This window comes from Pan paniscus, chromosome 6 (assembly GCF_029289425.2).
Source record: "Pan paniscus chromosome 6, NHGRI_mPanPan1-v2.0_pri, whole genome shotgun sequence".
NCBI lineage: Eukaryota > Metazoa > Chordata > Mammalia > Primates > Hominidae > Pan > Pan paniscus.
In genome coordinates, this window is record NC_073255.2 from 80,825,845 (window position 1) to 80,849,849 (window position 24,005).

Below are 24,005 nucleotides of genomic sequence, written 5' to 3' on the forward strand. Positions count from 1 at the left end.
TTGATGGTTCCACGACTACACAGGCTCACACTCCCAAGAGCAAAAGTAAATCATCACAAAGGTGCTTCCTGATAATTCTAGAGAATGGAGAATTACTGTAACATCTTTCTGATTTTAGGAGAGGTAGCAGTTCCCTTTTTAGCCTAAACACTATTTTTTAAAAAGCTCAGCCAAGAGACTCCATTGTAATTTTCAAATGTGTGTAACTTAAATTCTCATATTAAATACCACTATGCTTAAATTAGTCAAAACATTTTCCCCATCTACAATTCTATCTTTTCATTGCAATCATTTTCACAAAAGTGACTGCAGCTAACAGACCCTAAAAGGGGAAAATCTAGGGTAGGTTATCTGATCTAGTTAGTTTTGAAGACAGGATCTAGAGATTATTTCACATGAAATAGGTCACCTGAAATGTTACTGAGAACAGCTCGGATCAGCCCAGTTTTCTACCACTGAACCATGCATTTGGTTTAAAAAACACAACAACTCTAGGGAATATTTGCTGCTTCCAACTGTGTTGAAGGTGTAAAAGAAAAGAGCATAAAATTATAAATGATCATCTGAAGGCTTTATAAGTCTTTGCTCAAGAGACTAGAGTCTTCCATTCTTAACGAAACACCCAAATATCTTAATAATCGGGCAAAATCTAAATATCAGAGAGATAATTTTATCTTGAAGATTGTTAAATTGTAATGGTGATTCACTGCCTTGCCACATCTCTGAGTCAAAAATTAGGTCTTTGTTTAGGAATCAATGGTACTCTGCAACTTGGAAATAGGAAGATTTTAGAAGACTCAAACATTGACTTTCTTGTGTGCAAAAAAAAGACGTATTGAGATAAGACAAGTCTTTCCTTGCAAGGATACCTCTAATGCTCATACACCACCTCCCCTGACGTTAATATAGCTTCCAGATCACTAACCAGTGTCAGAGAGCAGCCTATGCAACTACAAATTCAAAAGATGTCGAACACAGGGTCAAGCCTAGAATAAGAAGTCTTAGCTAATTAAGTATGCTTTTTTCCCCAGATCCATATTAACAAAAACTTGGATATGTCAGAGAATGCATTCTAAGTTCACTCAACCTAGGAGGGAGAAACATAATGTTAAATTAAGAGCTGAAGCATTCTTGTCCTAACAAAAAGCAAGGAAAACGAAATATCACACCACAAGAGGGATTTCACAAGTTAGTGTCAACATCCAAACCTTAAAATAGGCAAGGAAAATGCAGATTCACAATTAACTCTTGGACTTGTTTTGTTCAGAGAAGAGATGGTTCTGAGAGAATGACGGTGAATTAACCCCAGCTGGTTTAGTTGGTACTTTCAATTGCTGCTTCTGATAAACTCCTTTAGCTAGAATAAATCTATGAGGATTTTGGCATGTGGTATCAGAGATGGTTATTTTTTTCCTCTTATTTGCATTGTTCAATGTAGTAAATACTAGCTGTATATGGCTACTTAAATTACAATGAAATATACTTAAATATTGAATTTTTTAGTCACTGTCGGTTCATTACTGAATATCTTCAGCTAAGATTTCCCAACTAAATAAGAGGTGGCTTAGTTAACTGGTCCTCCACAAATATTGAGGCTGTTGTTAACTCCTAATACATTCTTTGCAAATAGAATATTCATGAACAACCTCCTGAAACCAGCAGCCTAGAGATAATTTTATAAATTGGATACAAGTTGGAAATCTATACTCTTTAAGTTTTTGAAATATCAGCTTCCCAGGGAAGACAATCAAATTCATAAGATATGTTAGGACAATTTAACTCAAGATGTTCAAAACTGAAATGACATATTCTACAATTTGTGATAAAACCACCCCCTAACAACTTAAAGCAAAACAGGGATTGATCTTAAAGACCTGCCTTTTCCTCATCCCCTAGCCAATCAGTTTTCAAATCTTGCATTTTATTTTGAAAGGTCCTTATTCCCCTAGTCTCTTGTTTCTAGACTTGGCACATATTTAAGTTTCTTACCTCTATCTACTGACTTTCCTCTCTTCAAACAGTATCTATGCCTGCCAAATGTGAACATACAAAAAACAAATCAGAATGTGCCATTCGGATTTAAACTGCTTATTAGTTAATACCCTCAAGATAACATCTGGGTTCTTAGCAGCACTGAGTCAAGCCTACTTACATCTTTTTTTGTCTTCGGCTGCACTTTTCCTATCACATCACACTCCAGCAATGCCAAGCCGTGCCGGCCTTCTACCCCATTTCCACTATTTTGCCCCCGCCGCCATGGCTTTTTGCCCCCGCAGCCGTGGTTTTCTCCCGCTGCGGCTTTTTGCCCCCACACCGCGGCTTTTGCAGCTTTTTGCCTCCGCCGCCTCTGCGTTTTGCCCCCCGCCGCCGCGGCTTTCTGCCCCCCGCCGCCGCGGCTTTCTGCCCCCCGCCGCCGCGGCTTTCTGCCCCCCGCCGCCGCGGCTTTCTGCCCCCCGCCGCCGCGGCTTTCTGCCCCCCGCCGCCGCCGCCGCCGCCGCCGCCGCCGCCGCCGCCGCCGCCGCGGCTTTCTGCCCGCCGCCGCGGCTTTCTGCCCCCCGCCGCCGCCGCCGCCGCCGCCGCCGCGGCTTTCTGCCCCCCGCCGCCGCCGCCGCCGCGGCTTTCTGCCCGCCGCCGCCGCCGCCGCCGCCGCCGCCACCGCCGCCGCCGCCGCCGCCGCGGCTTTCTGCCCCCCGCCGCCGCCGCCACCGCCGCCGCCGCCGCGGCTTTCTGCCCCCCGCCGCCGCCGCCGCCGCCGCCGCCGCCGCCGCCGCCGCCGCGGCTTTCTGCCCCCCGCCGCCGCCGCCGCCGCCGCCGCCGCCGCCGCGGCTTTCTGCCCCCCGCCGCCGCCGCCGCCGCGGCTTTTTGCTCGCCGCGGCTTTTTGCCCCCAGCTGCCGCGGCTTTTTGCCCCCCCCGCTGCGGCGGCTTTTTGCCCCCCCCGCTGCGGCGGCTTTTTGCCCCCCCCGCTGCGGCGGCTTTTTGCCCCCCCCGCTGCGGCGGCTTTTTGCCCCCCCCCCGCTGCGGCGGCTTTTTTGCCCCCCGTTGCGGCGGCTTTTTGCTCCCCGCAGCCGCGGCTTTTTCTCCCTCGCTGCGGCGGCTTTTTGCCCCCCCGCTGCCGCGGCTTTTTGCCCGCCGCGGCTTTTTGCCCCCCGCTGCCGCGGCTTTTTGCCCCCCCGCTGCGGCGGCTTTTTGCCCCCCGCAGCCGCGGCTTTTTGTCCCTCGCTGCGGCGGCTTTTTGACCCCCGTTGCCGCCGCTTTTTGCCCGCCGCTGCCGCGGCTTTTTGCCCCCCGCAGCCGCGGCTTTTTGCTCGCCGCGGCTTTTTGCCCCTCGCTGCGGCGGCTTTTTGCCCGCCGCGGTTTTTTGCCCCCCGCTGTCGCGGATTTTGCCCGTCCCGGCTTTTTGCCCCCCGCTGCCGCGGATTTTGGCCGCCGCGGCTTTTTGCCCCCCGCTGCCGCGGCTTTTTGCCCGCCGCGCCTTTTTGCCCACCGCTGCCGCGGCTTTTTGCCGGCCGCGGCTTTTTATCCCCAGCTGCCGCGGCTTTTTGCCCCCCGCAGCCGCGGCTTTTTGCCCCCCGCTGCCGCGGATTTTGGCCGCCGCGGCTTTTTGCCCCTCGCTGCCGCGGCTTTTTGCCCGCCGCGCCTTTTTGCCCACCGCTGCCGCGGCTTTGTGCCCCCCGCCGCCGCGGCTTTTTGCCCCCCGCCGCCGCGGCTTTTTGCCCCCCGCCGCGCCTTTTTGCCCCCCCCGCTGCCGCGGCTTTTTGCCCCCCGCTGTCCCGGATTTTGCCCGTCGCGGCTTTTTGCCCCCGGCTGCCGCGGCTTTTAGCCCGCCGCGGCTTTTTGCCCCGCGCTGCCGCGGCTTTTTGTCCCCCGCTGTCCCGGATTTTGCCCGCCGCGTCTTTTTGCCCCCCGCTGCCGCGGCTTTTTGACCCCGCTGCCGCGCCTATTTGCCCCCCGCTGCCGCGGCTTTTTGCCCGCCGCGGCTTTTTGCCCCCCGCTGCCGCGGCTTTTAGCCCGCCACGGCTTTTTGCCCCCGGCTGCCGCGGCTTTTTGCCCCCCGCTGTCCCGGATTTTGCCCGTCGCGGTTTTTTGCCCCCCGCTGCCGCGGATTTTTGCCCGCCGCGGCTTTTTGCCCCCCGCCGCCGCGGCTTTTAGCCCGCCGCGGTTTTTTGCCCCCGGCTGCCGCGGCTTTGTGCCCCCCGCTGCCGCGCCCTGGTGCCCCCCCGCTGCCGCGCCTTTGTGCCCCCCGCTGCCGCGGCTTTTTGCCCCCCGCTGCCGCGGCATTGTGCCCCCCGCTGCCGCGGCTTTGTGCCCTTCGCTGCCGCGGCTTTGTGCCCGCCGCGGCTTTGTGCCCGCCGCGGCTTTGTGCCCCCCGCTGCCGCGGCTTTTAGCCCGCCGCGGCTTTTTGCCCCCGGCTGCCGCGGCTTTTTGCCCCCCGCTGTCCCGGATTTTGCCCGTCGCGGCTTTTTGCCCCCTGCTGCCGCGGATTTTTGCCCGCCGCGGCTTTGTGCCCCCCGCCGCCGCGTCTTTGTGCCCCCCGCCGCCGCGGCTTTTTGCCCGCCGCGGCTTTTTGCCCCCCGCTGCCGCGGCTTTTTGCCCGCCGCGTCTTTGTGCCCCCCGCTGCCGCGGCTTTGTGCCCCCCGCTGCCGCGCCTTTGTGCCCCCCGCTGCCACGGCTTTTTGCCCGCCGCGGCTTTTTGACCCCGCTGCCGCGCCTATTTGCCCCCCGCTGCCGTGGCTTTCCGCCCCCCGCTGCCGCGGCTTTTTGCCCGCCGCAGCTTTTTGCACCCCGCTGCCGCGGCTTTTTGCCCGCCGCAGCTTTTTGCACCCCGCTGCCCCGGCTTTTTGCCCCCCGCTGCCGCGGCTTTTTGCCCGCCGCGGCTTTTTGCACCCCGTTGCCGTGGCTTTTTGCCCGCCGCCGCGGCTTTTTGTGGCTATGTTACAGAAAGGCTTCATCAGTCCACATTTCCAAAGGCACAAAACCCATCTTAGACCCATGTTTGTGTTTCTGAAAGCCCTGCTTATATTTGGCACTAGATAATTTTCTAATTTTGATCATCTCTTGATATATTTGTTATTAATTTGTTTTTTCTATGAACTACTTGCTTATATACTTTGCCATTTATAGAATGGGTTTCTGACTTTTACTTACAGATTTGCAGAAGTTCCCTGTATATTCTAATTATGAATCCTTTGTCAGTTTGAGATGTTGAAAGTATCTTCTCCCTCTCAACTTTCACTATGGCTTCCGTTCTTGAATAGAAACCTGTAATCTTAATAAAATCAAATCTACATTTTTTTTTACCTTGTGGTTTATGATTTTTAGGTCTTATTTAAGAAAATTTCCACCTTTAGGTGACAAATATTTTCCTACATTTTTAATTTCAGTGTTTGTGTATAGATTCTTACTCTAGCTGAAGTGCATTGTATATTATATCAGGTAAGGATGCAGTTTTATTTTTCTCCATATTATGGGAGCTTTTCCCCACTATAACCTACTAAACAGTCAGTTTTTTCCTGTTTATTTGTAAGTCCCTTATATTCGTAATTCCCTTATATTCATGGGTCTCTGAGCTCTTTTTGGTTCCGTTGGTCTATTGATCTACTCTTGAGCCAATACCATGATTAAAAAAAATTTCCATGGCTTTATAGTGTAACTTAATATTTGATGGGACCAGTCTCACTTCTTTGTCCTTCTTTCTGAAAAATGATTTCACCATTTGTGAACCCATTTTTCATATGTTTTAGAATAAATTCATTAACCCCTAAAAAATTCTAGTTAGGATTTTGATTGGGATTGGAATTATAAAAAACATTTGAGGAGGATGGATATCTTTACAATGTTAAGCCATACTATCAAAGAGCATGGGTTATCTTTTTATTTATTCATATATTTCGTTATATTATGGTCTCAGAACATGGTCTGTATGCTTTCAATTTTTTAGAATTTGAGGCTTCTTTAAAAATCATTATTTGGTCAGTTTATATGAATGTTATATGTATACAATATACACATGCATTCTTTGGTTTGTAGAGAGTTATATATAAATATGAGTTTATTAAATGTCTTATTTAGATAATCTATGTCTTAGCTTGTGTTTTTGTTTACTTGATCTATCAGTTTTGAGATTTATGTACTAAAATCAGCAATATTGTTGGTTTTCTTCTTGCACTTGAGATTATGTTGTTAGATGCATATATGTTATGTATGTTGTATCTTCTTGGTCTATTGTTTCTTTCATCAAGATATACTATACCTCTTTCAAGCAGATACAGAAGTAGAGAGAAGGATATAATGAACCCACTCAAATCCATCATCCAGCTTCAACTACTCATGGCTACTCTTATTTTATCCATACTACACAAACTCTTCCACACCCCTTCTACTGGATTATTTTGAGGTAATGACAAACATAATATCATTTAAAAAGTAAATACAATAGCATCTATCTATAAAAGATAAGGAATTCTTTTTAAACATAATCACAATACCACCATCATACCTAAAACATTAACAATAATTTATTAATACCATCAAATATCCAGTGTTCTAATTTTCCAGTTGTTTATAAATATTTCTATTCTCTTTAAATTAGGATCCTAATAAGATTCATACCTTAAAATTAGCTGATATGCTTCTTGAGTTTCTTTTCATCTATAGCTATAACATATCTCTATCTCGATATTTCCTGGCTATGAATTCTATTTTGTTATATATTAGGATGGCTACCTTTTTGTAATTAAACTTTTTAAAGATTACAAAAACAATATATGGGTAAATGTTCATAAAACATTAAAACACATATGAAAGTATGTTTTTTGTTTATATAAATAGAATTCTACAATGTTTATTATTCTGTGACTTGCCTTTGTCACTTAACAGCAAAATTGAAACATCTTTTTTTAAAAATCACAGCTTTATTGATATATGATTCACATACTATACAATTTATTCTCTTGAAGTGTACATGCAGTAGTTATTAATATATTTTCAGAGTTGTGTGTCTATTGCCACAACCAGTTTTAGAATGTTTTCATTACCTCTAAAAGAAATCCTATATCCAATTCTCCCCAATCCTCCCAGACCGTGGCAACCACTAATCTACTTTCTGCCTGTATGGATTTGTATATTATGAACACTTCAAATAAGTAGAATCATATACCATGTGGTCTTTTGCGTTTGTCTTCTTTCATTTAGCTAATGTTTTCAAGGTACATCCATGTTGTAGCATGTATCAGTATTTCATTTCTCCTTATTGCAGAATAATATTCCATTGTATGGATATGTGATATTTTGTTTATTTAATCATCAGTTGTTGGATATTTGTTTTGTTTCAACTCTTTGACTATTATAAATAATGCTGCTATGAACATTCATGTACAACTTTTTGTATGGACACACGTTTTCCTTGTTCTTGGACACATACCTAGGGGTGAAATTTCTGTATTCTATAGTAGTCTGTCTAACCTTTTGAAGAACTGCCAGACTGTTTTCCAAAGTAGCTGCACCATTTTATATTCCCACCAGCAATGTATGAAGTTTATAATTTCACCACATCCTCACCAACACTTGTTGTTATCTGTCTTTCTCGTTACAGTCATGCTGGTGGGGATGAGGTGGTATCCCATTGTGGTGTTGATTTGCATTTCCCTTATGACTAATGATGTTGAGCAACTTTTCATGTGATATTGGTTACTATGTATCTGCCTTGGAGAAATGTCTGTTCAGATCCTTTGCCCATTTTTAAATTGGGTTACCCATATCAGATATATGATTTGCAAGTATTTTCTCCCATTCTGTGGGTTGTCTTTTCATTTTCTTAATGATATCCTTTGAAGCACAAAGGTTTCTACATTTTGATGAAGTTTATTTTATCAATTTTTTCTTGTGTTGCTTGGGCATTTGATGTTATATCTCAGAAATCATTGCCTAAAATTGGCAAGGTCATGAAGATTTATACTTACATTTTATTCTAGGAGTTTTAGCTGTTACATTTAGGTCTTTGATTCATTTTGAGATAATTTTTATATATGATAAATACTAGGGTTCTGGTTTCATTCTTTCACATGTGTATATCCAGTTGTCCCAGCACTGTTTGTTGAAAGTCTATTTTGCTATTGAATTGTTTTGGTAATCTCATCAAAAGTCAACTCTAAATGTGAGGGTTTATTTAATTAATGTATTTATTCTGAGACAGGGTCTCACTCTGTCACCCAGGCTGCAGTGCAGTGATGTGACCATGGCTCCACTGCAGCCTTGAACTTCTGGGCTCAAGCCATTCTCTGCCTCAGCCTCCCAAGCAGTTGAGACTATAGGTGTGCACAACCGTGCCTGGCTAATTAAAAAAAAACTTTTTTTTTTTTTTTGAAGAGACAGGGTCTCTCTATTTTGATCAGGTTAATCTTGAACTCCTGGGCTAAGCGATCTTCCTGCTTCAGCTTCCTAAAGTGTTGGGAGGACAACTTGGGAGGCCAGGTTCCTAGGAGATGGGCCCTGCAGCACCACACACAAGTGCATGATCATTCTGCCAGTCCCTGCCTTTCTAGGCCTGGGAAGCTGGGGACTGGAATGCTGTTGCCACTCGACCTCGCCTGCAAAACACAGCAGCAAGGGCAGAAAGGCAGTTTCAGTATCCCTTTCATCTTCCAGATCTTGCTCAAATGCTCCTGATTGGTAGAAACTAATTCTATACAGAACTTTAGATATAAAGCAATCTGGGAAATGGAGAGTTTAACTTTCTAGTTGCTGCAGAACAGGAAGATACATTAGGAGGGAAATATAATAGAGGTTAAGGAAGTGTCCATCATATTTCCCATGAGTCCAGTGACTTGGGAAATGGCTGTTCTCAGTCCTGGTGAGAACCCAAAAGCCTGAGGGTGTGGGGGCCTGGGAGTCGGTGCTTCTGGGAGCAGGGCCAGCACCTCTGGAATTCATGGGGGCTGGGCAAGGCCTTGAGTTCACCTGGCTGCCCAGGGATGGCAGGGGGAGCTTGGGGAGGGGGCCTTTGGGTTGAGCTGCATGTCTGAGAGAGGATTCTAGGGAGACCCAGAAGCTTCTGGGACAGTGTGGAGAAGCTGGCCGGAGCTCTTAGTTTGCCTTGGGAGCAAGAGGGACATGCCTGCTGTCACCGGGTCCGGATGGCCAGCCTGCCTCTGTCTGATGACTGTGGAGGAGGCAGAGTGTGAGTGTGAGCTGGTACAGGGGCTGTGTGTCACCGCTGAGCAGTCCCTGTGTGCACGTCCCTCTGTATAAGTTGGGTGCCATCTCCTCCCAGCTGGGCTATGTCTTCTTTGTCCCTTTGTAAGAGGGTGGGAGGATGAGGACTGTGGGCTGTCCCGGACCTGTGTGGAGAGGGGGCTGAGGGAGCGAGGTGTGTGAGTGGAGGGTGGGAGTGTCTTGGTCTTTCCCCATCCTGGTTGCCTGGTGTCCTCGGGCCTGTGGCATGAAAAGGGGCTGGTAGGAACTGCAGTGACTACCAGTCAATGGATTGGGGCTATGGCTCCTGGGGCCACTGCCCAGGTTGGGAGCTGTTGTCCTTGGAACCCTTTCTGGTCTGAGACTACGGCGTGTGTGGTTGGGTTTGTGGGCCAGCGTCTCAGGGCAGTCACAGTGGCAGGTCTGCATCTGCATTGCCGGTGGGGAGCAGCACTGGGTGTTCCTGCCGAGTGGCCTGAATCCACGTCTGCCGGGAAATGTTGGAACTGTTTGGAGCCAGTCCTGTGCTGTGTGGCATTTTGGGAACCATGATGCCCAAACCTGGGGGTGGCCATTTGCTGTGGTCACTTGGCTGAGGGGTGGGCATTCTGATGGAAGCTTTTTTGGCCTCCTCCTCATTCTGCTTGGCCCCGGCAGAGATGTCATCGCTCCTGCCCCCGAGGTCCCATGGCCTGCCTCACCCACACCTCCGCCTTCCCCGGGTGCAGGTCCTGTCCCTGGGCGCCAACGTGCTGCCTGAGTACAAGCTGCAGGCACCACGCATCCACCGCTGGACCGTCCTGCGTTACAGCCCCTTCAAGGCTGTGTGGGACTGGTTCATCCTGCTGCTGGTCATCTACACGGCCATCTTCACACCCTACTCGGCTGCCTTCCAGCTGAAGGAGACGGAAGAAGGCCCGCCTGCTACCGAGTGTGGCTACGCCTGCCAGCCGCTGGCTGTGGTGGACCTCATTGTGGACATCATGTTCATTGTGGACATCCTCATCAACTTCCGCACCACCTACGTCAATGCCAACGAGGAGGTGGTCAGCCACCCCGGCCGCATCGCCGTCCACTACTTCAAGGGCTGGTTCCTCATCGACATGGTGGCCGCCATCCCCTTCGACCTGCTCATCTTCGGCTCTGGCTCTGAGGAGGTGGGGTCAGCAAGGAGGCAGGTGGTGTAGGGAGAGGAAAGGCCAGGAATGTGGTGGGAGGTAGTGGGGTGGAGGGGGTGGCGAGGAGGACAGAGAAAAAGAGAGAGAGAGAGAAAGAGAGAAAGACAGTGGGAGAGAGACGTGGTGGCAAGGCAGCTGCAGAGGCAAGGCGGGTACCCCAGCAAACCTGTGCTCCTTCTCTCCATACAAGCTCCTCGCAGGTTGCAGAGGGCCACACAGGACACCTCTTTTCTAATTCGTCCATCCCACGGGGCCATTATTTTGTGGCGTCACCAAAGTGCCCTAGAAGCTGGTGGGAGTGGGCAGGCACCCTAGGGTGATCACTGCACCTGTCAGTGCCCCTGTTTCCTCATCCACACTATGGGGGCAAAGCTAGCACTAAGATTAATGAGAAACCTGTGCTGGGCCCAGCGTGGGCTTCAACTCTTAGGAGGAGGGTCTAGGAAGTCTTTGGGGATCTGACCTCTGATGCCCGCTCTGAGGACCGCAGCACCTCCCTTCCTCCTTTGCCCCCCTTGCCCCATCAACGGAATGTGCCCATTGCCTGTCCCCCAGCTGATCGGGCTGCTGAAGACTGCGCGGCTGCTGCGGCTGGTGCGCGTGGCGCGGAAGCTGGATCGCTACTCAGAGTACGGCGCGGCGGTGCTGTTCTTGCTCATGTGCACCTTTGCGCTCATCGCGCACTGGCTGGCCTGCATCTGGTACGCCGTGGGCAACATGGAGCAGCCGCACATGGACTCGCGCATCGTCTGGCTGCACAACCTGGGCGACCAGATAGGCAAGCCCTACAACAGCAGCGGCCTGGGCGGCCCCTCCATCAAGGACAAGTACGTGACGGCGCTCTACTTCACCTTCAGCAGCCTCACCAGCGTGGGCTTCGGCAACGTCTCTCCCAACACCGACTCAGAGAAGATCTTCTCCATCTGCGTCATGCTCATTGGCTGTGAGTGTGCCCAAGGGCGGGCGGCAGGGAGAGCCCACGGTGGAGGAACCCAAGTTGGAGGAAACTGAGACTGCTAGCCGGGCCAGAGTGAGGCCCCTGGGACTTAGAGACTCCAGGGGCCACCATCGTGACATGGTTTGGGGGCTGGGTCACCAGGGCGGGGACTACTGAAGGGTGGGGTGTGCTGGAGCGCAGATGTACAAGGGCGTCTCGTGGGCATGTCGACGCTGAGACTGAGACACTGACCTGGTGCGGGGCCTGAGCAGGGTCCCTGTGGGTGGATGGGGTCCCTGCGGGTGGGTGGGGTCCCTGCAGAGGCTGACGGCCCCACGTGCCCACGCCCCCAGCCCTCGTGTACGCTAGCATCTTCCGCAACGTGTCGGCCATCATCCAGCGGCTGTACTTGGGCACAGCCCGCTACCACACACAGATGCTGCGGGTGCGGGAGTTCATCCGCTTCCACCAGATCCCAACCCCCTGCGCCAGCGCCTCGAGGAGTACTTCCAGCATGCCTGGTCCTACACCAACAGCATCGACATGAACGCGGTGAGGCCACCAGAGCGTGGCCAGTGGGTGGCAGGCTGGGAAGAGTGGGGTGGCAGAGGGGAGCCTCTTGGCACAGCAAACAAGTCTCAGGCGGTCACAGTCAGTAGTAAGGACCCTGGAGGCACGTTGCCCCTTTTTGCCCGTGAGGAAACGGAAGCCCTTGGAACCCCTTCCCTGGAGAGCTCCCCTTTTGGGGTGGGAGGTATATGTCACATAGGTGATGGGGTTAAATCCTTGTGACAGCCCAGGGCGGGAACGGTCTCTATGCCTTACAAATAAGAACATGGAGGTCTAGAGCCCAAGGGTGCTCAGCCAGGGGTGGTGAAGCTGGAGTAGGGTCCCAGGTCCTTCCCAAGACACTGGGCCCCCTGATGCTTCCGAGATCTCCCAGGCCTGGAGGTTGAGATTTCTCTGACATGGAGGGGTGGGATGGTGGAGCGGAGTGTGGGTTGGGGGGTCCCAAGGGAGGGTGTGCTGAGCTGCCCCCACCCCGCCCCCAGGTGCTGAAGGGCTTCCCTGAGTGCCTGCAGGCTGACATCTGCCTGCACCTGAACCGCTCACTGCTGCAGCACTGCAAACCCTTCTGAGGGGCCACCAAGGGCTGCCTTCGGGCCCTGGCCATGAAGTTCAAGACCACACATGCACCGCCAGGGGATACACTGGTGCATGCTGGGGACCTGCTCAACACCCTGTACTTCATCTCCCGGGGCTCCATCGAGATCCTGCGGGGCGACGTCGTCGTGGCCATCCTGGGTATGGGGTGGGGGCAGGCACTGGACTGGAAATGCCCTCTGCAGCCTCAAGAGGTGCGAGCCTTCTGAATATGCAGTCACTGGGGCTGTGGGCCTGGAGCAGTATGAGCAGATGCTGAAGACCAAGAAGTACCAGGACAGCGAGGGCCTGTACTACCTCACGGGCACCTACGAGCCCACCATGGGCATGATCTTCTCCACGGATGGCGTGCCCGTGCTCTGCTGAGCCCGCTGGGCCCTGCGGGCCACCGGCCAGGGACCCCTCTCCATCACTGCCATGGCGCGGAGACCACGTGCGTTGTGTGCATTCGAGCGCTCCCTGCAGGCATGTGCATGGGGCCAGGTGTGCACGTGGACGCCCGGGTGAGCGTGTGTGTGCATGTCTGTGCCGGTGTGCATACACATGTGTGCACGCATGTGCACATGCCTCCAGTCCCACCTTCCAACCCCTCAGTGGCCCCAGGACAGGGGCCCCTCTTAGCTATCAGGGTACGGCCCTGCCGTCCCCCTCAGGGCAGCCTCGGCTGGGACTGGCCCTTCCTGCCCAGCACGTTGCAAGCACTTGGCCAGGCCGGCCCTCCAGGCTGCTGCTGCGTGGGGGCCCGGGTGCCCCCAGGCCCATGCAGACTGGGGATTCGGTGGGGAGGGGCGCTTCTAAGGAACCAAACTGACGCTCACTCTGGGCTTCCTGGGCACCCTTAGCACGGAGCCCACCCCAAGGCCTCCCACCGTGCATGGGATGGGGCAGCCCAATGCCAGCTGGCCTACCTGACTGTGCCAGGGGCCCTGCCCCCACCCTCTCGGGAGGGCCTAGACTTGGGGAACAGAGCCAGGTGGGGGTTGCAGCCCGGAGCATCAAGGCACCAGGTGGAGAGGGCCCGGCACAGGCCCACCCTGGTCCAAACCCTCACACTCCAGAAAACCCCAATGGTGCTGAAACCCTCACCCGGCCACGCCCGGCCCCTCCCCACCCAGGAGGGAGGTGGCACTTCTTAACCTGTACAGTTTTATTGTACCAAGAGACTCGCCCCGCCCCTGTATCATAAGCCTTTAAATGGAGTCAACTTTTTAATTATATATATAAAGATAAATATATATAAATGTATATAAACTTTTTAAAACTGTGAAAAATAGCTATGAAATTATTTAAAAAACACACATTCTGACGTGCAGAATATTATTTTTTATTTCCTGTTAGATTGTAGTGTCTAGCACGGCTTCACCGGCCTCCTGGTCTCCAGCACACCCCCCGCCCACCCCGCCAAGTGTACTGTACTCACCCCCCAGGATAGAGAAGTGTTAGGGAGAGGCAGGAGCCGGCCCGAGCCCAGGGTCCCTGCTTGGGCCCCAGAAAGCACTTAACCAGGCCCCAAGCCTTCCAGGGAAACCAAGGCCTTGACCAGACAATCTTGAGGGAAGGAAAAGCCAGACTTTGGGTTTGTTTTTTGGGGGAATTATTGGGGTTTTTTTTTTATGTTTCTTTTGAAATTTTGTTTAATGGCAAATTCTGTGTGATCTTTTTTCATTAAAAAAGGAAAAGATTTAATTGGAAAAATAAAATTGTCTGGAGTGGTTTATTTCAGGGGCTGGAGTAGGGGTGGTGTCTGGGGGGCATTCTGCCATATCAGGGCACCAAGAAGCAGGATTCAACTGGAAGTTGGGTGCCACGCGTGCAGGGGCAGTGACCACATGCAGCCATCTAAATGAGCTAATCGGCCGGGCACGGTGGCTCACACCTGTAATCCCAGCACTTTAGGAGGCCGAGGCGGGAGGATCACTTCAGGCCAGGAGTTCGAGACCAGCCTGAGCAATGTGGTGAAACCCTGTCTCTACTAAAAATACTAAAATTAGCCAGGTGTGGTGGCCCACACCTGTAATCCTAGCTACTCGGGAGGCTGAGGTGGGAGAATCACTGGGACCCGCCAGGTGGAGGTTGCAGTGAGTTGAGATTGCACCACTGCACTCTGGCCTGGGGGTGACAGAGATTGTCTCAAAAAAAAAAAAAAAAAAAAGAAATTGAACAAATTTACATGAGAAAAAATTTAAAAGTTGGCTGGGCGTGGTAGCTGACGCCTGTAATCCCAGCACTGTGGGAGGCCAAGGCAGGCGGATCACTTGAGGTCAGGAGTTCGAGACCAGCCTGGCCAATATGGTGAAACCCCATCTCTACTAAAAATACAAAAAAATTAGCCGGGTGTGGTGGAGCGTGCCTGTAATCCCAGCTACTTGGGAGGCTGAGGCAGGAGAATCGCTTGAACCCACGGTAGAGGTTACAGTGACCTGAGATCGTGCCACTGCCCTCCAGCTGGGGTGACAGAACGAGATTCCATCTCAAAAAAACAATGCCAGGCATGGTGGCTCACGCCCGTAATCCCAGCACTTTGGGAGGCTGAGGCAGGTGGATCCCCTGAGGTCGGGAGTTCAAGACCAGCCTGACCAACACGGAGAGACCCCGTCTCTACTAAAAGCACAAAATTCGCCGGGAATGGTGGCACATGCCTGTAATCCTAGCTACTCGGGAGGCTGAGGCAGGAGAATCGCTTGAACCCGGGAGGCAGAGGTTGCAGTGAGCTGAAATCGAGCCATTGCACTCCAGCCTGGGCAACAAAAGCGAAACTCCTCAAAAAAAAAAAAAAAAAAAAAAAAGGCAAAGCTGCACATTCCCAGCCATGCCTACCACAAAATGATACTAGAAGAAAATGATACTAATGCTAAGAGTGGCCCCAAGCCCTCACCTAGATGGGGGTGGATGGTATCTCTGCACTGGGGCCTAGGGAAGCTATAGGTGGGGGTCTGGCTGCCCAGTGACCGACCTGGTTAGTGTGGGTGGCCTGCAGAGGATATTCGGGGCTTTGCAAAGAGGGTAACCCAGGGAGGGCAGCCAGCCGGCCTCGGGCAAGGGAAGGGCCCGGCGTGGGCTCTGGGAAACGCTCTGGTGTCACCTGGCGCAGTCTTGGCCCAAGTGGCTGCCCACCTGGGCCCACGGGAGGATGCCCGCTACAGCACAGGTGGCCCTCGTGCCCTCCTTTAAGGGACCCACATCAAAACCTGGACCAGCCCCATTCCTTGGAGAAGCTAAGGACAGAACAGGCCGGGCGCAGTGACTCATACCTGTAATCCTGGCACTTTGGGAGGCCAAGGCAGGGGGAACACTTGAGGCCCAGACTTTGAGACCAGTCTGGGCAACAGCAAGACCCCATCTCTACACAAAATAAAAGAATCTAGCCAGGCGTGGTGGCACGCGCCTGTATTCACAGCTATTTGGGAGGCTGAGGTGGGAGGATCACCGGAGCCCAGGAGGTGGAGGCTGCAGTGAGCTATGATGGCACCACTGCACTCCAGCCTCCGTGACAGAGCAAGAGCCTGTCTCATAAAGAAAGAAAATACAAAAATGAGGCACAGGCCGGGTGCAGTGGCTCACACCTGTAATCCCAACACTTTGGGAGGATGAGGCAGGTGGATCACTTGAGGTCAGGAGTTCGAGACCAGCATGGCCAACATGGTGAAACCCGGTCTCTACAAGAAAAATTAGCCAGGTGTGGTGGTGCGTACCTGTAATCCCAGCTACTTGAGAGGCTGAGGCAGGAGAATCGCTTGAACCTGGGAGGCGGAGGTTGCAGTGAGCCAAGATCGTGCCACGGCACTCCAGCCTGGGCGACAAGAGCAAGACTCAGTCTCAAAAAAAAAAAAAAGAAAGAAAGAAAGAAATGAGGCACAGAACAGTGCAGGATTTTGTCCAAATTGCACAAATCAGCAAAAGGGATGAGGCTCGAGGCCAGGAGGCTCTCACTCCTAGGATGCAGTGCAGTCCCCGAGGGGCAGGGGCCAAGCCGCGCCCGCTTCGTTTCCCCTTCAAATGGGCTGCATGCGGCCATCCTCCCTGATCCTCACGAAGACTGGGGGGGTCATCAAGGTGAGCGACAAACCCCAAGTGCTCCCAGCTCTCACCCCACCACCCAGCCCTGCCCACAAACCAAGCCTACCCGGTGTGAGGACACCCTCCTGCTCCCTGATCCACCCGGCCCACCTCACAGATGGGAAGACTGAGGACCGGCTTATGCGGGGCGGCCCAAGTTCCACCGGGATCCCGAGATGGCAGTCCCAGCCCCCGTCCACGCACAAACTCTGCTTGCAGGCGGCGGTGCAGTGGTCTGCCTTCATCTTTTAATGGCCAGTGCGGTACAGTTAGTGGACAGACGGGTGATGGGACACAGCACGGGTGAAACAGGGCAGTCACAGCCAGGGCCGGGGATCTGGAAGGGTGGGCGGTCCTCCCTCTGGAAACGCCATCTCTGGAAGGACACCTTTAGGATCCCCTGACCTCAGGGTGCCACCCACACGGGCCTGGTGTTCTGGGAGGCCTGGGCTGGAGTGACCCCCAGCCCCTCCCTACGTTCTAGGGACCCTTGGGTCTGTCGGGTCCCTTGCTGGATGAGGGTCAAGACCTAGGTCAAGCCGACTTCAGCCAGGGTGTGGGGGCCCAGCTTCGTAGCCCCCAGACTTACCTCCCCTCTTCTATCCCGGGCCAGGAAGGCAATGGGAGGGCTCCCTAGTCAGGCACAGCCTCCTGACCTGTGGCATCGCGTGGGTGTGTGGGGAAGTCCTGACGTGCCCAGCTGGCATCACCGCTGTGGTTTCCCAGAGGCTGACGCAGACCGCAGGTGGGTCCATTCGGACCCAGGGCTCCGGCTCCTTCATGGCTAACACGTTTTGTTTGGGAGAAGCAGTCTCTAAGAATGAAGACAGAAGGGGAAGCCCTGAGGGTGACAAGGTGGGGGGCTGCCCGTCTCCTCTCAGGGCTCCAGGGTTCATGAGGATGGGTCCCTGGTGGAGGCTGGGCCAGGTGGTGCCCCGATCAGTGCCAGCGGGTGATGAGGGCCGAGGTGCAGTCACTGGGCGCGCACACTCTGGCGGCTGTCCGCTGTCCTGGGTGGGGACACGGTGCGTGTGACCCTGCAGAGTGCTAGCTGGGCTGGAGCTGGGGCTGCTGGACACAGATGGAAGGTAGACGCAGGTATGAGACCAAACACAGAACGCAGTGCTGGCCAGAGCCCCGGGTCGCAGTAACGTGTTCAGGTCCTCGAAGGACTTTGCAGAACTTCAGTCCAGGGTCGGGGATGGCTGGACCCTGAGGGAGTGGTGCTGCTGGCACAGGGGGAGGCTCAGGGCCCCGCAGGCACTGAGGTGAGGGCAGGGGAGGGGCCCTCAGGCCTCGGGGCCCCTGGTCAGGCCCTCGGCGTCCCTGGCAGTGGGCGGGGCTGGCTCAGAGGCCTGCGAGGATGGAGCCATTGGCGGTGGAGGCGTGCAGGCAGCTGCCATGGGCATCGCGGGTGAGGCTGTAGGTGCAGTAGGCCACGGCGGACCCCAGTGTCAGCCCTGACATGTAGGACACGGTCATGGTGTTCCCTGTGGACAACACTAGCCTGAGGGGAGCAGGGCCAGGGCAGCCACCTGGTGGCCATGGCTGCTCCAGTGTGAGGTGCGGTGACACCCGCATGAACCGTGCCGCCCCTCCAGGACCCGCTGCCCCATTGCTCCTCCTGGGAGCACCCTTTCCGGATCCTGTCCTTCCTCATTTCTTCTTCCCGTGGCCATCTGCTATGCACTCCAGGCCTTGCCTGCTTCTCTGAGTCCCCCAAGCCCCCATTTTTAAAATTTAAAGACAAGGTCTTGCTCTGTTGCCCAGACTGGAGTGCAGTGGTACAACCATAGCTTCCTGCAGCCTTGACCTCCTGGGCTCACGCGATCCTCCCACCTCAGCCTCCTGAGTACCTGGGACCACAGGCATGCACCACCACGCCTGGCTAACATAAAAAAAATTTTTGTAGAGACTCGGTCTTGCTATACTGCCCAGGCTGGTCCCAAGCGATAGTCCTACCTTGGCCTCCCAAAACACTGTCCTGAGCCAGTGTGCCTGGCCCCAACCCTCCCCGTTTTAATCTCCAGTCTCAACCAGGTATGGTGGCTCACACCTGTAATCCCAGCACTTTGGGAGGCTGAGGCAGGCAGATCACCTGAGGTTAGGAGTTCGAGACCAGCCTGGCCAAGATGGTGAACTCTCACCTCTACTAAAAATACAAAAATTAGCCAGGTATGGTGGTGGGCATCCATAATCCCAGCTACTCAGGAGGCTGAGGAATGAGAATTGCTTGAACCTGTGAGGCAGAGGTTGCAGTGAGCTGAGATCGTGCCACTGCACTCCAGCCTGGGGAACAGAGCAAGACTCCATCTAAAAAGAAAAAAAAATCTCCACTCTCCGACCTACGGCTTCCTCCCTATCAGGGACAATTTGGGATGTCCGATGGGCACCTCGAACGTACCAAGTCCCAAACCCAACCCCAACCCCTCCCCGCGAGGCCCCTTCCCATCCCAGTCTGTGCCAGGGCCAGCCTTCTTGCCTTGAGCAGTGGACACCAAACCTGGAGCCCCCTTCCCTCTCTCACACCCTACCTCTCAACCCATCAGCCAGCCAGTCCTGTGGGCTGCCGTCCAAACAAGACCTGGAATCCGGCACCTCCCAGTGCCACGTCAACCTCCTCCGGGTCTGAGCCCCGTTCTCAAGGGCCTGGACTGGTGAAGTAGCTCCTCACTCACCTCCATGCCCATGGCAGCTGGAGGGATGCTTTATCAACCATCAAACCCCATTCCCCTTCTGCTCCATCCCCTGGCCTCAGTGCCACAGGATCTTTGCACATGCTGTTCCCTCTTCCTGGATGCCTTTCCCTTGCATCCTCACGTGGCTATCTCCCTTGCTACCTCCTCCAGGTCTTTGCTCAAAAGTCAACTCCTCAGTGAGGTCTTCCCAGATTGCTCCATTTACACTGCTGGCCCCTGAGCCTGACTCTCCCATCCCATCACTCCTGTTTCTTTGCTTTATTTTTCCCTATAGGACTTACTGCCATTCAACCAGTCACGCCGATCTGGGATCTTTTTTTTTTTCAGACAGGATCTTGCTCTGTCACCCAGGCTGGAGTGCAGTGGCGTGATCACAGCTGCAACCTCAAACTCCTGGGCTCAAGTGATCCTCCCATCTCAGCCTCCCGAGTAGCTGGGACCACAGGCACATGCTACCATATCCAGCTAATTTTTTAAACATTTTTGTAGAGAGGAGAGGCTCTCACTGTGTTGCCCAGGCCGGTCTTTAACTCCTGGGCTCAAGTGATCCGCCCACTTTGCCCTTCCAAAGTGCTGGGATTGCAGGTACGAGCCACTGTGCCCAGCCTGGGCTGCCTCCACATCTGGACAGTCAGTCCCACAGCACGGGGAGCGCCGTTTTGTCGCCACTATGGCCCCAGTGCCTTGAAAAGCACTTGGTCCACAGGAGGGGCTCACCAAGTAGTTGTGGGATGAACGAACGAATAAATGAGTGAATGAAATGGCTGAGAATGTCCCCACACCTACGGCCTCCCAGACATTGACTGTTCTGAACCTCCGGAGCCCAAATGCACCTTCTTGCGGTCTGGCCTGGGTTTCCTCGCGAGGGGGGCGTTGCGCTGCTGGGAGGACGCCCCCACCCCCATGTCCCGCGGGCCTCACCTGCCAGCTCCCGCTGCTCGGGGCTCACTTTGCCTGCCGCCAGGATCATGGGCACGCTGCCAAAGTAGCCGTTGCTGATGACCATGAGCAGTGAGAAAATGCAGGGCCAGGCGGGGTGGCGGAGGGCGGGCATGCCGCTGGGGTAGACGCACAGGATGAAGAGGGGGATGAAGACCACACGCAGGCAGGAGCAGGCCAGCAGGTGGGTGCCCTGCCAGTCCACGGGCAGGGCTGCCAGGATCTGCAGAGAGCCGGGCACGTGGGCGCCCTGTCCCGGCCACAGCCCCACTCCCCTCACACCCCCGACAGCCTCCAGCCACATCCCCATCCCTAAACACTCCTGGGTGTGTCCAGCTCAGCCTGCACCCCTGCCCTTCTCCGGATCACCCCTCTAAAACCCCCCAAATTCCACTTACATTTTTTTCCCTTAGAGTCAGGGTATCGGTCTATCCCCCAAGCTGGAGTGCAGTGACACGATTGTGGCTCACTGCAGCCTCAAACTCCTGGGCTCAAGCCATCCTCCCACCTCAGCCTCCCGAGTAGCTGGGACCATAGGCACTCACCACCATGGCTGGCTGAGTGATTTTTTTTGTTTGCTTGCTTGTTTTTTGAGACAGAGTCTCGTGCTGTCACCCAGGCTGGAGTGCAGTGGCACGATCTCGGCTCACTACACCCTCCACCTCCTGGGTTCAAGCGATTCTCCTGCCTCAGCTTCCCGAGTAGCTGGGACTACAGGCACACTCCACCACTTCCATTTAATTTTTGTATTTTCAGTAGACACGGGGTTTCACCACCTTGGCAAGGCTGGTCTCGAACTCCTGGCCTCAAGTGATCTACCCATCTCTGGCCTCCCAAAGTGCTGGGATTACAGGCATAAGCCACTGCACCTGGCCATTTCTTTGAGCCATTTCTGAGTGTCCCTGCCATCTCTGGGTCCCCTCTGGGGCATCCTCCTGTGCTGATCCCCGGGGGACCTGTGACCGTGAGGCGAGAGGGTGAGGGCCACGCCTGTCCTCTGAGATGCAGCTGACACTCCAGAGTGCCCCAGTGGGATCAGGCCGGGGCCGCCCTCCAGAGGACACTGTCCGGGATGGTGCCACTGCATGGCTCTTGCCCTTTCCACCTGGGAGCCACATGCATCCTTCACTCAGAACCCTTCCCAGATGGGCCAGGGCCTCCCCGTCACCCCCACCCCATGGTGTCCCCCGACACCGGGCAGGGCAGGCAGCCCACCTTACCCACGAAGTCTGACAGGTTGAACACAGCCATGATGAGGATGGGCAGCCACTCGCCCAGGATGCAGTGGCGGATCTCAGACTCGAGGCCGGGGAACAGGCACAGCGTCATGAAGTAGGTCACGGCGATGGGGAGCATGTCGGCCCAGATCACCCACGCCACCACGTAGTGATGCAGAAACAGGGCTGGGGGGTGGCGGGCGGGGGTCAGAGGCAGCACCCACGAGGGCCCCTGCCTGCCTCCCCCACCCCCTCACCCCCTGCCTGGGTGCCAGCGCCAGGGCTGCAGAGGGACCCCCCCGCACTCACCTCTGAAGGTGGGCCAGCTGCGCTGGACCCTTGGCCACGGCACATGAAAGCGCATGTAGGCCCCGCTGCTGCTGGTCACCTCGTGGGCTGGGCTGTCCTTTGGGGACCCGTCGGGGGCCAGGGCCGGGGCTGGGTGCTCCTGGAGGGAGGACGGAGTGGGATGGGGTTGGAGTGGAGGGGAGGACAGGAGACACGGGCCAGGAATCCAGGCCCAATCAGAAGAAGAGCCGCACTGGGGCTGGTGCTGACATTCAGGTGGTGCCTACTGTGTTCAGACACCCCTCCCCCAATTTATCAAGGTCTCTCACTTCACATTTCTTTTTTGTTTTAGAGAGAGGGTCTTGCTCTGTTGCCCAGGCTGGAGTGCAGTGGTGCAGTCACAGCTCACTGCAGCCTCAACTTTCTGGGCTCAGGCAATCCTCCCACCTCAGCCTCCCAAGTAGTGGGGACTACAGCCATGCGCCATCACCCAGGCCAATTTTTTTGCCGTTTTCTTTTTTGTAGACACAGGGTCTTGCTATGTTGCCCAGGCTGATCTCAAACTCTTGGGCTCAAGCGATCCTCCCAGCTTGGCCTCCTGTATAGCTGGGATTGCAGCTGTGAGCCACTGGGCCTGGCTCTCTCTCACACTTCTGATGCAGCAAATTCCATTTCATCACTCCTGTGAACCCTCTACCAGCTTCTGACCAAACCAACAAGAGCATCTAGTCCCCCATGACCCCTTTGCTTCTCCCCTCCTCCAAACCCAACGGAGCTCCTCCCAGCCTCTGAGCCACTGCACACACTTTTCCCTCTGCCCCAACACCCTTCCTGTGGGTCAGGTCTTAGCCCAAACGTCCTTCAGGGAACCTCCCTGACCATGAGAGGGACACACCCCTGCCCTGGCTTGTCCCCTTCCATCCTGGGCCCCTCTCTGGGTCTGGGGGCTTCCCTGGGGATGATGTTTCTGGCTTACTTCAGTGTCCCCAGCCAAGTGCCCAGGTGACTCACTGGATCAAGACCTGCATGACCGTTCTGGTTCCGGACCCTCAGGAATGAGGACCAATGGCTCCCTCGACCCGCCTCTGCATGGCCTGGCACTCCTGACCTCACCCTGCAGGTGTCCCCAGGCCTGTACAGCTGCGGGCCCTGAGCCTGGGGGGCTGTGCAGCACTGCTGCCACAAGAGGGCACCCCAGCCCCCCAAGGACGGCTGCCTGCCCAGGGATGGTGGGATAGGGCACCTCCCTGCAGGGGCTGTCTGTGCTGGGGACCCCGTAGGGGCAGTGCCTCTGTGCTGTGACAGGGAAGCCCAGCAGAGCCAGGGGCCACAGAACCAAGCCCCTGGCCCTCCCTCTCCGCCTGCCTATCCCCACCTGGGAGACCACTCCCTTTCCTGGGTGGTGACTTCTGTGGGAAATTCTGGGGGCCCCGCCAAACCCCCTCAGGGAACCCAGGGTTATCCCTGAGCCCTGACTTCCCTCCTGGCGTCCCGTGTCTAGGGAGAAAGGGTGTGAGCTTCCTAGAGAGTTTGCTGCCAGGCTGAGTCTGCAGGAGGACTCTCCAACGTGGGTTGGCGCAGCCAGGAGGGCTGAGACCCTCAGAACGAACGTGGGCTGTCCCAGGGATGGAAACTTTAGTGGACATCATGTGGGGTGTCACTGAGGACAGGGGCCATGCACGCCCCACGCCGTGGGACACAGCAGCTGGGCAGATCCCCGGACCACAGATGCGGGTGGAGTGGGACCTTAGGCCACGAGACGTGGGGTGCCACTAAGAACCCACACCTGAGTCCACAGAATAAAGGGGGCTGGCGGGAAGGATTCTCCACCACAGCAGAAGGCCGCAGCCTGGGATGCAGGGGAGGGGCTGGGCCCCAGGTACTTCCCGACGTCGCGGTGGGGACAGTGGAGGGAACGGAGGTGGGCGGTGCGCACTTACGAAGTGGACGTCCCCGGCGACAACGTCGTGGTGCACGCGGTAGCCAGAGCCCCTGCCCGGGCCTGGCCTGCCCCAGCGGCTGTCGCGCGGCCGTGTGGTATAGAAGAGCACGAAGCGGCTGCGCCGCACTAACAGGTGCAGCAGGAAGCACAGCAGCTCCAGCGCCACCGACACCAGGAAGAAGATGAGCGTGCTGGCGCACTCGTCGGGCAGCAGTAGCTTCGTGAGGATGCGGCTCAGAGAGATCATCACGCCCGCCGTGCCTGGGGAGCGTGCAAAGTGGGCCGGGGGCCCGATCCGCCCAGCTCCCTGCACCGCCCCGCCCCGCCCCAGCCCCGCCCACACACAGACCCCTCTCCGCCGGCCCCGCCCTCCACCACCGGCCCTGCCCCCACCC

General features: G+C 54.9%; 1 protein-coding gene, 1 long non-coding RNA gene and 1 pseudogene across 2 annotated transcripts in view; 1 reads left to right on the forward strand and 2 right to left on the reverse strand.

Annotated features, from left to right (window-relative positions):
- The window catches only part of LOC117980996 (uncharacterized), a 66,653-nt gene extending 64,306 nt beyond the window's left edge, over positions 1-2,347 (reverse strand). Inside the window, exon 1 of the long non-coding RNA XR_004672497.3 lies at positions 2,153-2,347. This is a non-coding gene — a long non-coding RNA (uncharacterized LOC117980996). The remainder of the gene's footprint in view (positions 1-2,152) is intronic.
- A 5,462-nt stretch (positions 2,348-7,809) lies between these two features.
- Positions 7,810-17,127, forward strand: LOC117980995 (potassium voltage-gated channel subfamily H member 2-like; annotated as a pseudogene).
- Positions 17,128-17,196: 69 nt separating this feature from the next.
- Positions 17,197-23,938, reverse strand: LOC117981237 (equilibrative nucleoside transporter 4-like). Its single transcript, XM_055115004.1, has 5 exons — positions 23,609-23,938; positions 21,690-21,828; positions 21,379-21,566; positions 20,146-20,386; positions 17,197-18,015 (listed from the first exon to the last, which is right to left on the reverse strand). The coding sequence occupies exons 1-5, from the start codon at positions 23,855-23,857 to the stop codon at positions 17,873-17,875; spliced, it is 960 nt and encodes a 319-aa protein (XP_054970979.1). The 5' UTR covers positions 23,858-23,938; the 3' UTR covers positions 17,197-17,872.
- Positions 23,939-24,005: the final 67 nt, after the last annotated feature.

Excerpts from the sequence above, each read along its gene's own strand:
- LOC117981237 (XM_055115004.1), bottom strand. The coding sequence starts at position 23,857 with ATGATCTCTCTGAGCCGCATCCTCACGAAGCTACTGCTGCCCGACGAG. Across the intron at positions 20,387-21,378 it reads TGTCAGACTTCGTGGGTAAG|ATCCTGGCAGCCCTGCCCGT; the intron begins GTGGGCTGCCTG and ends GGCTCTCTGCAG. Across the intron at positions 18,016-20,145 it reads CGAGCAGCGGGAGCTGGCAG|GGAACACCATGACCGTGTCC; the intron begins GTGAGGCCCGCG and ends TGTTGTCCACAG.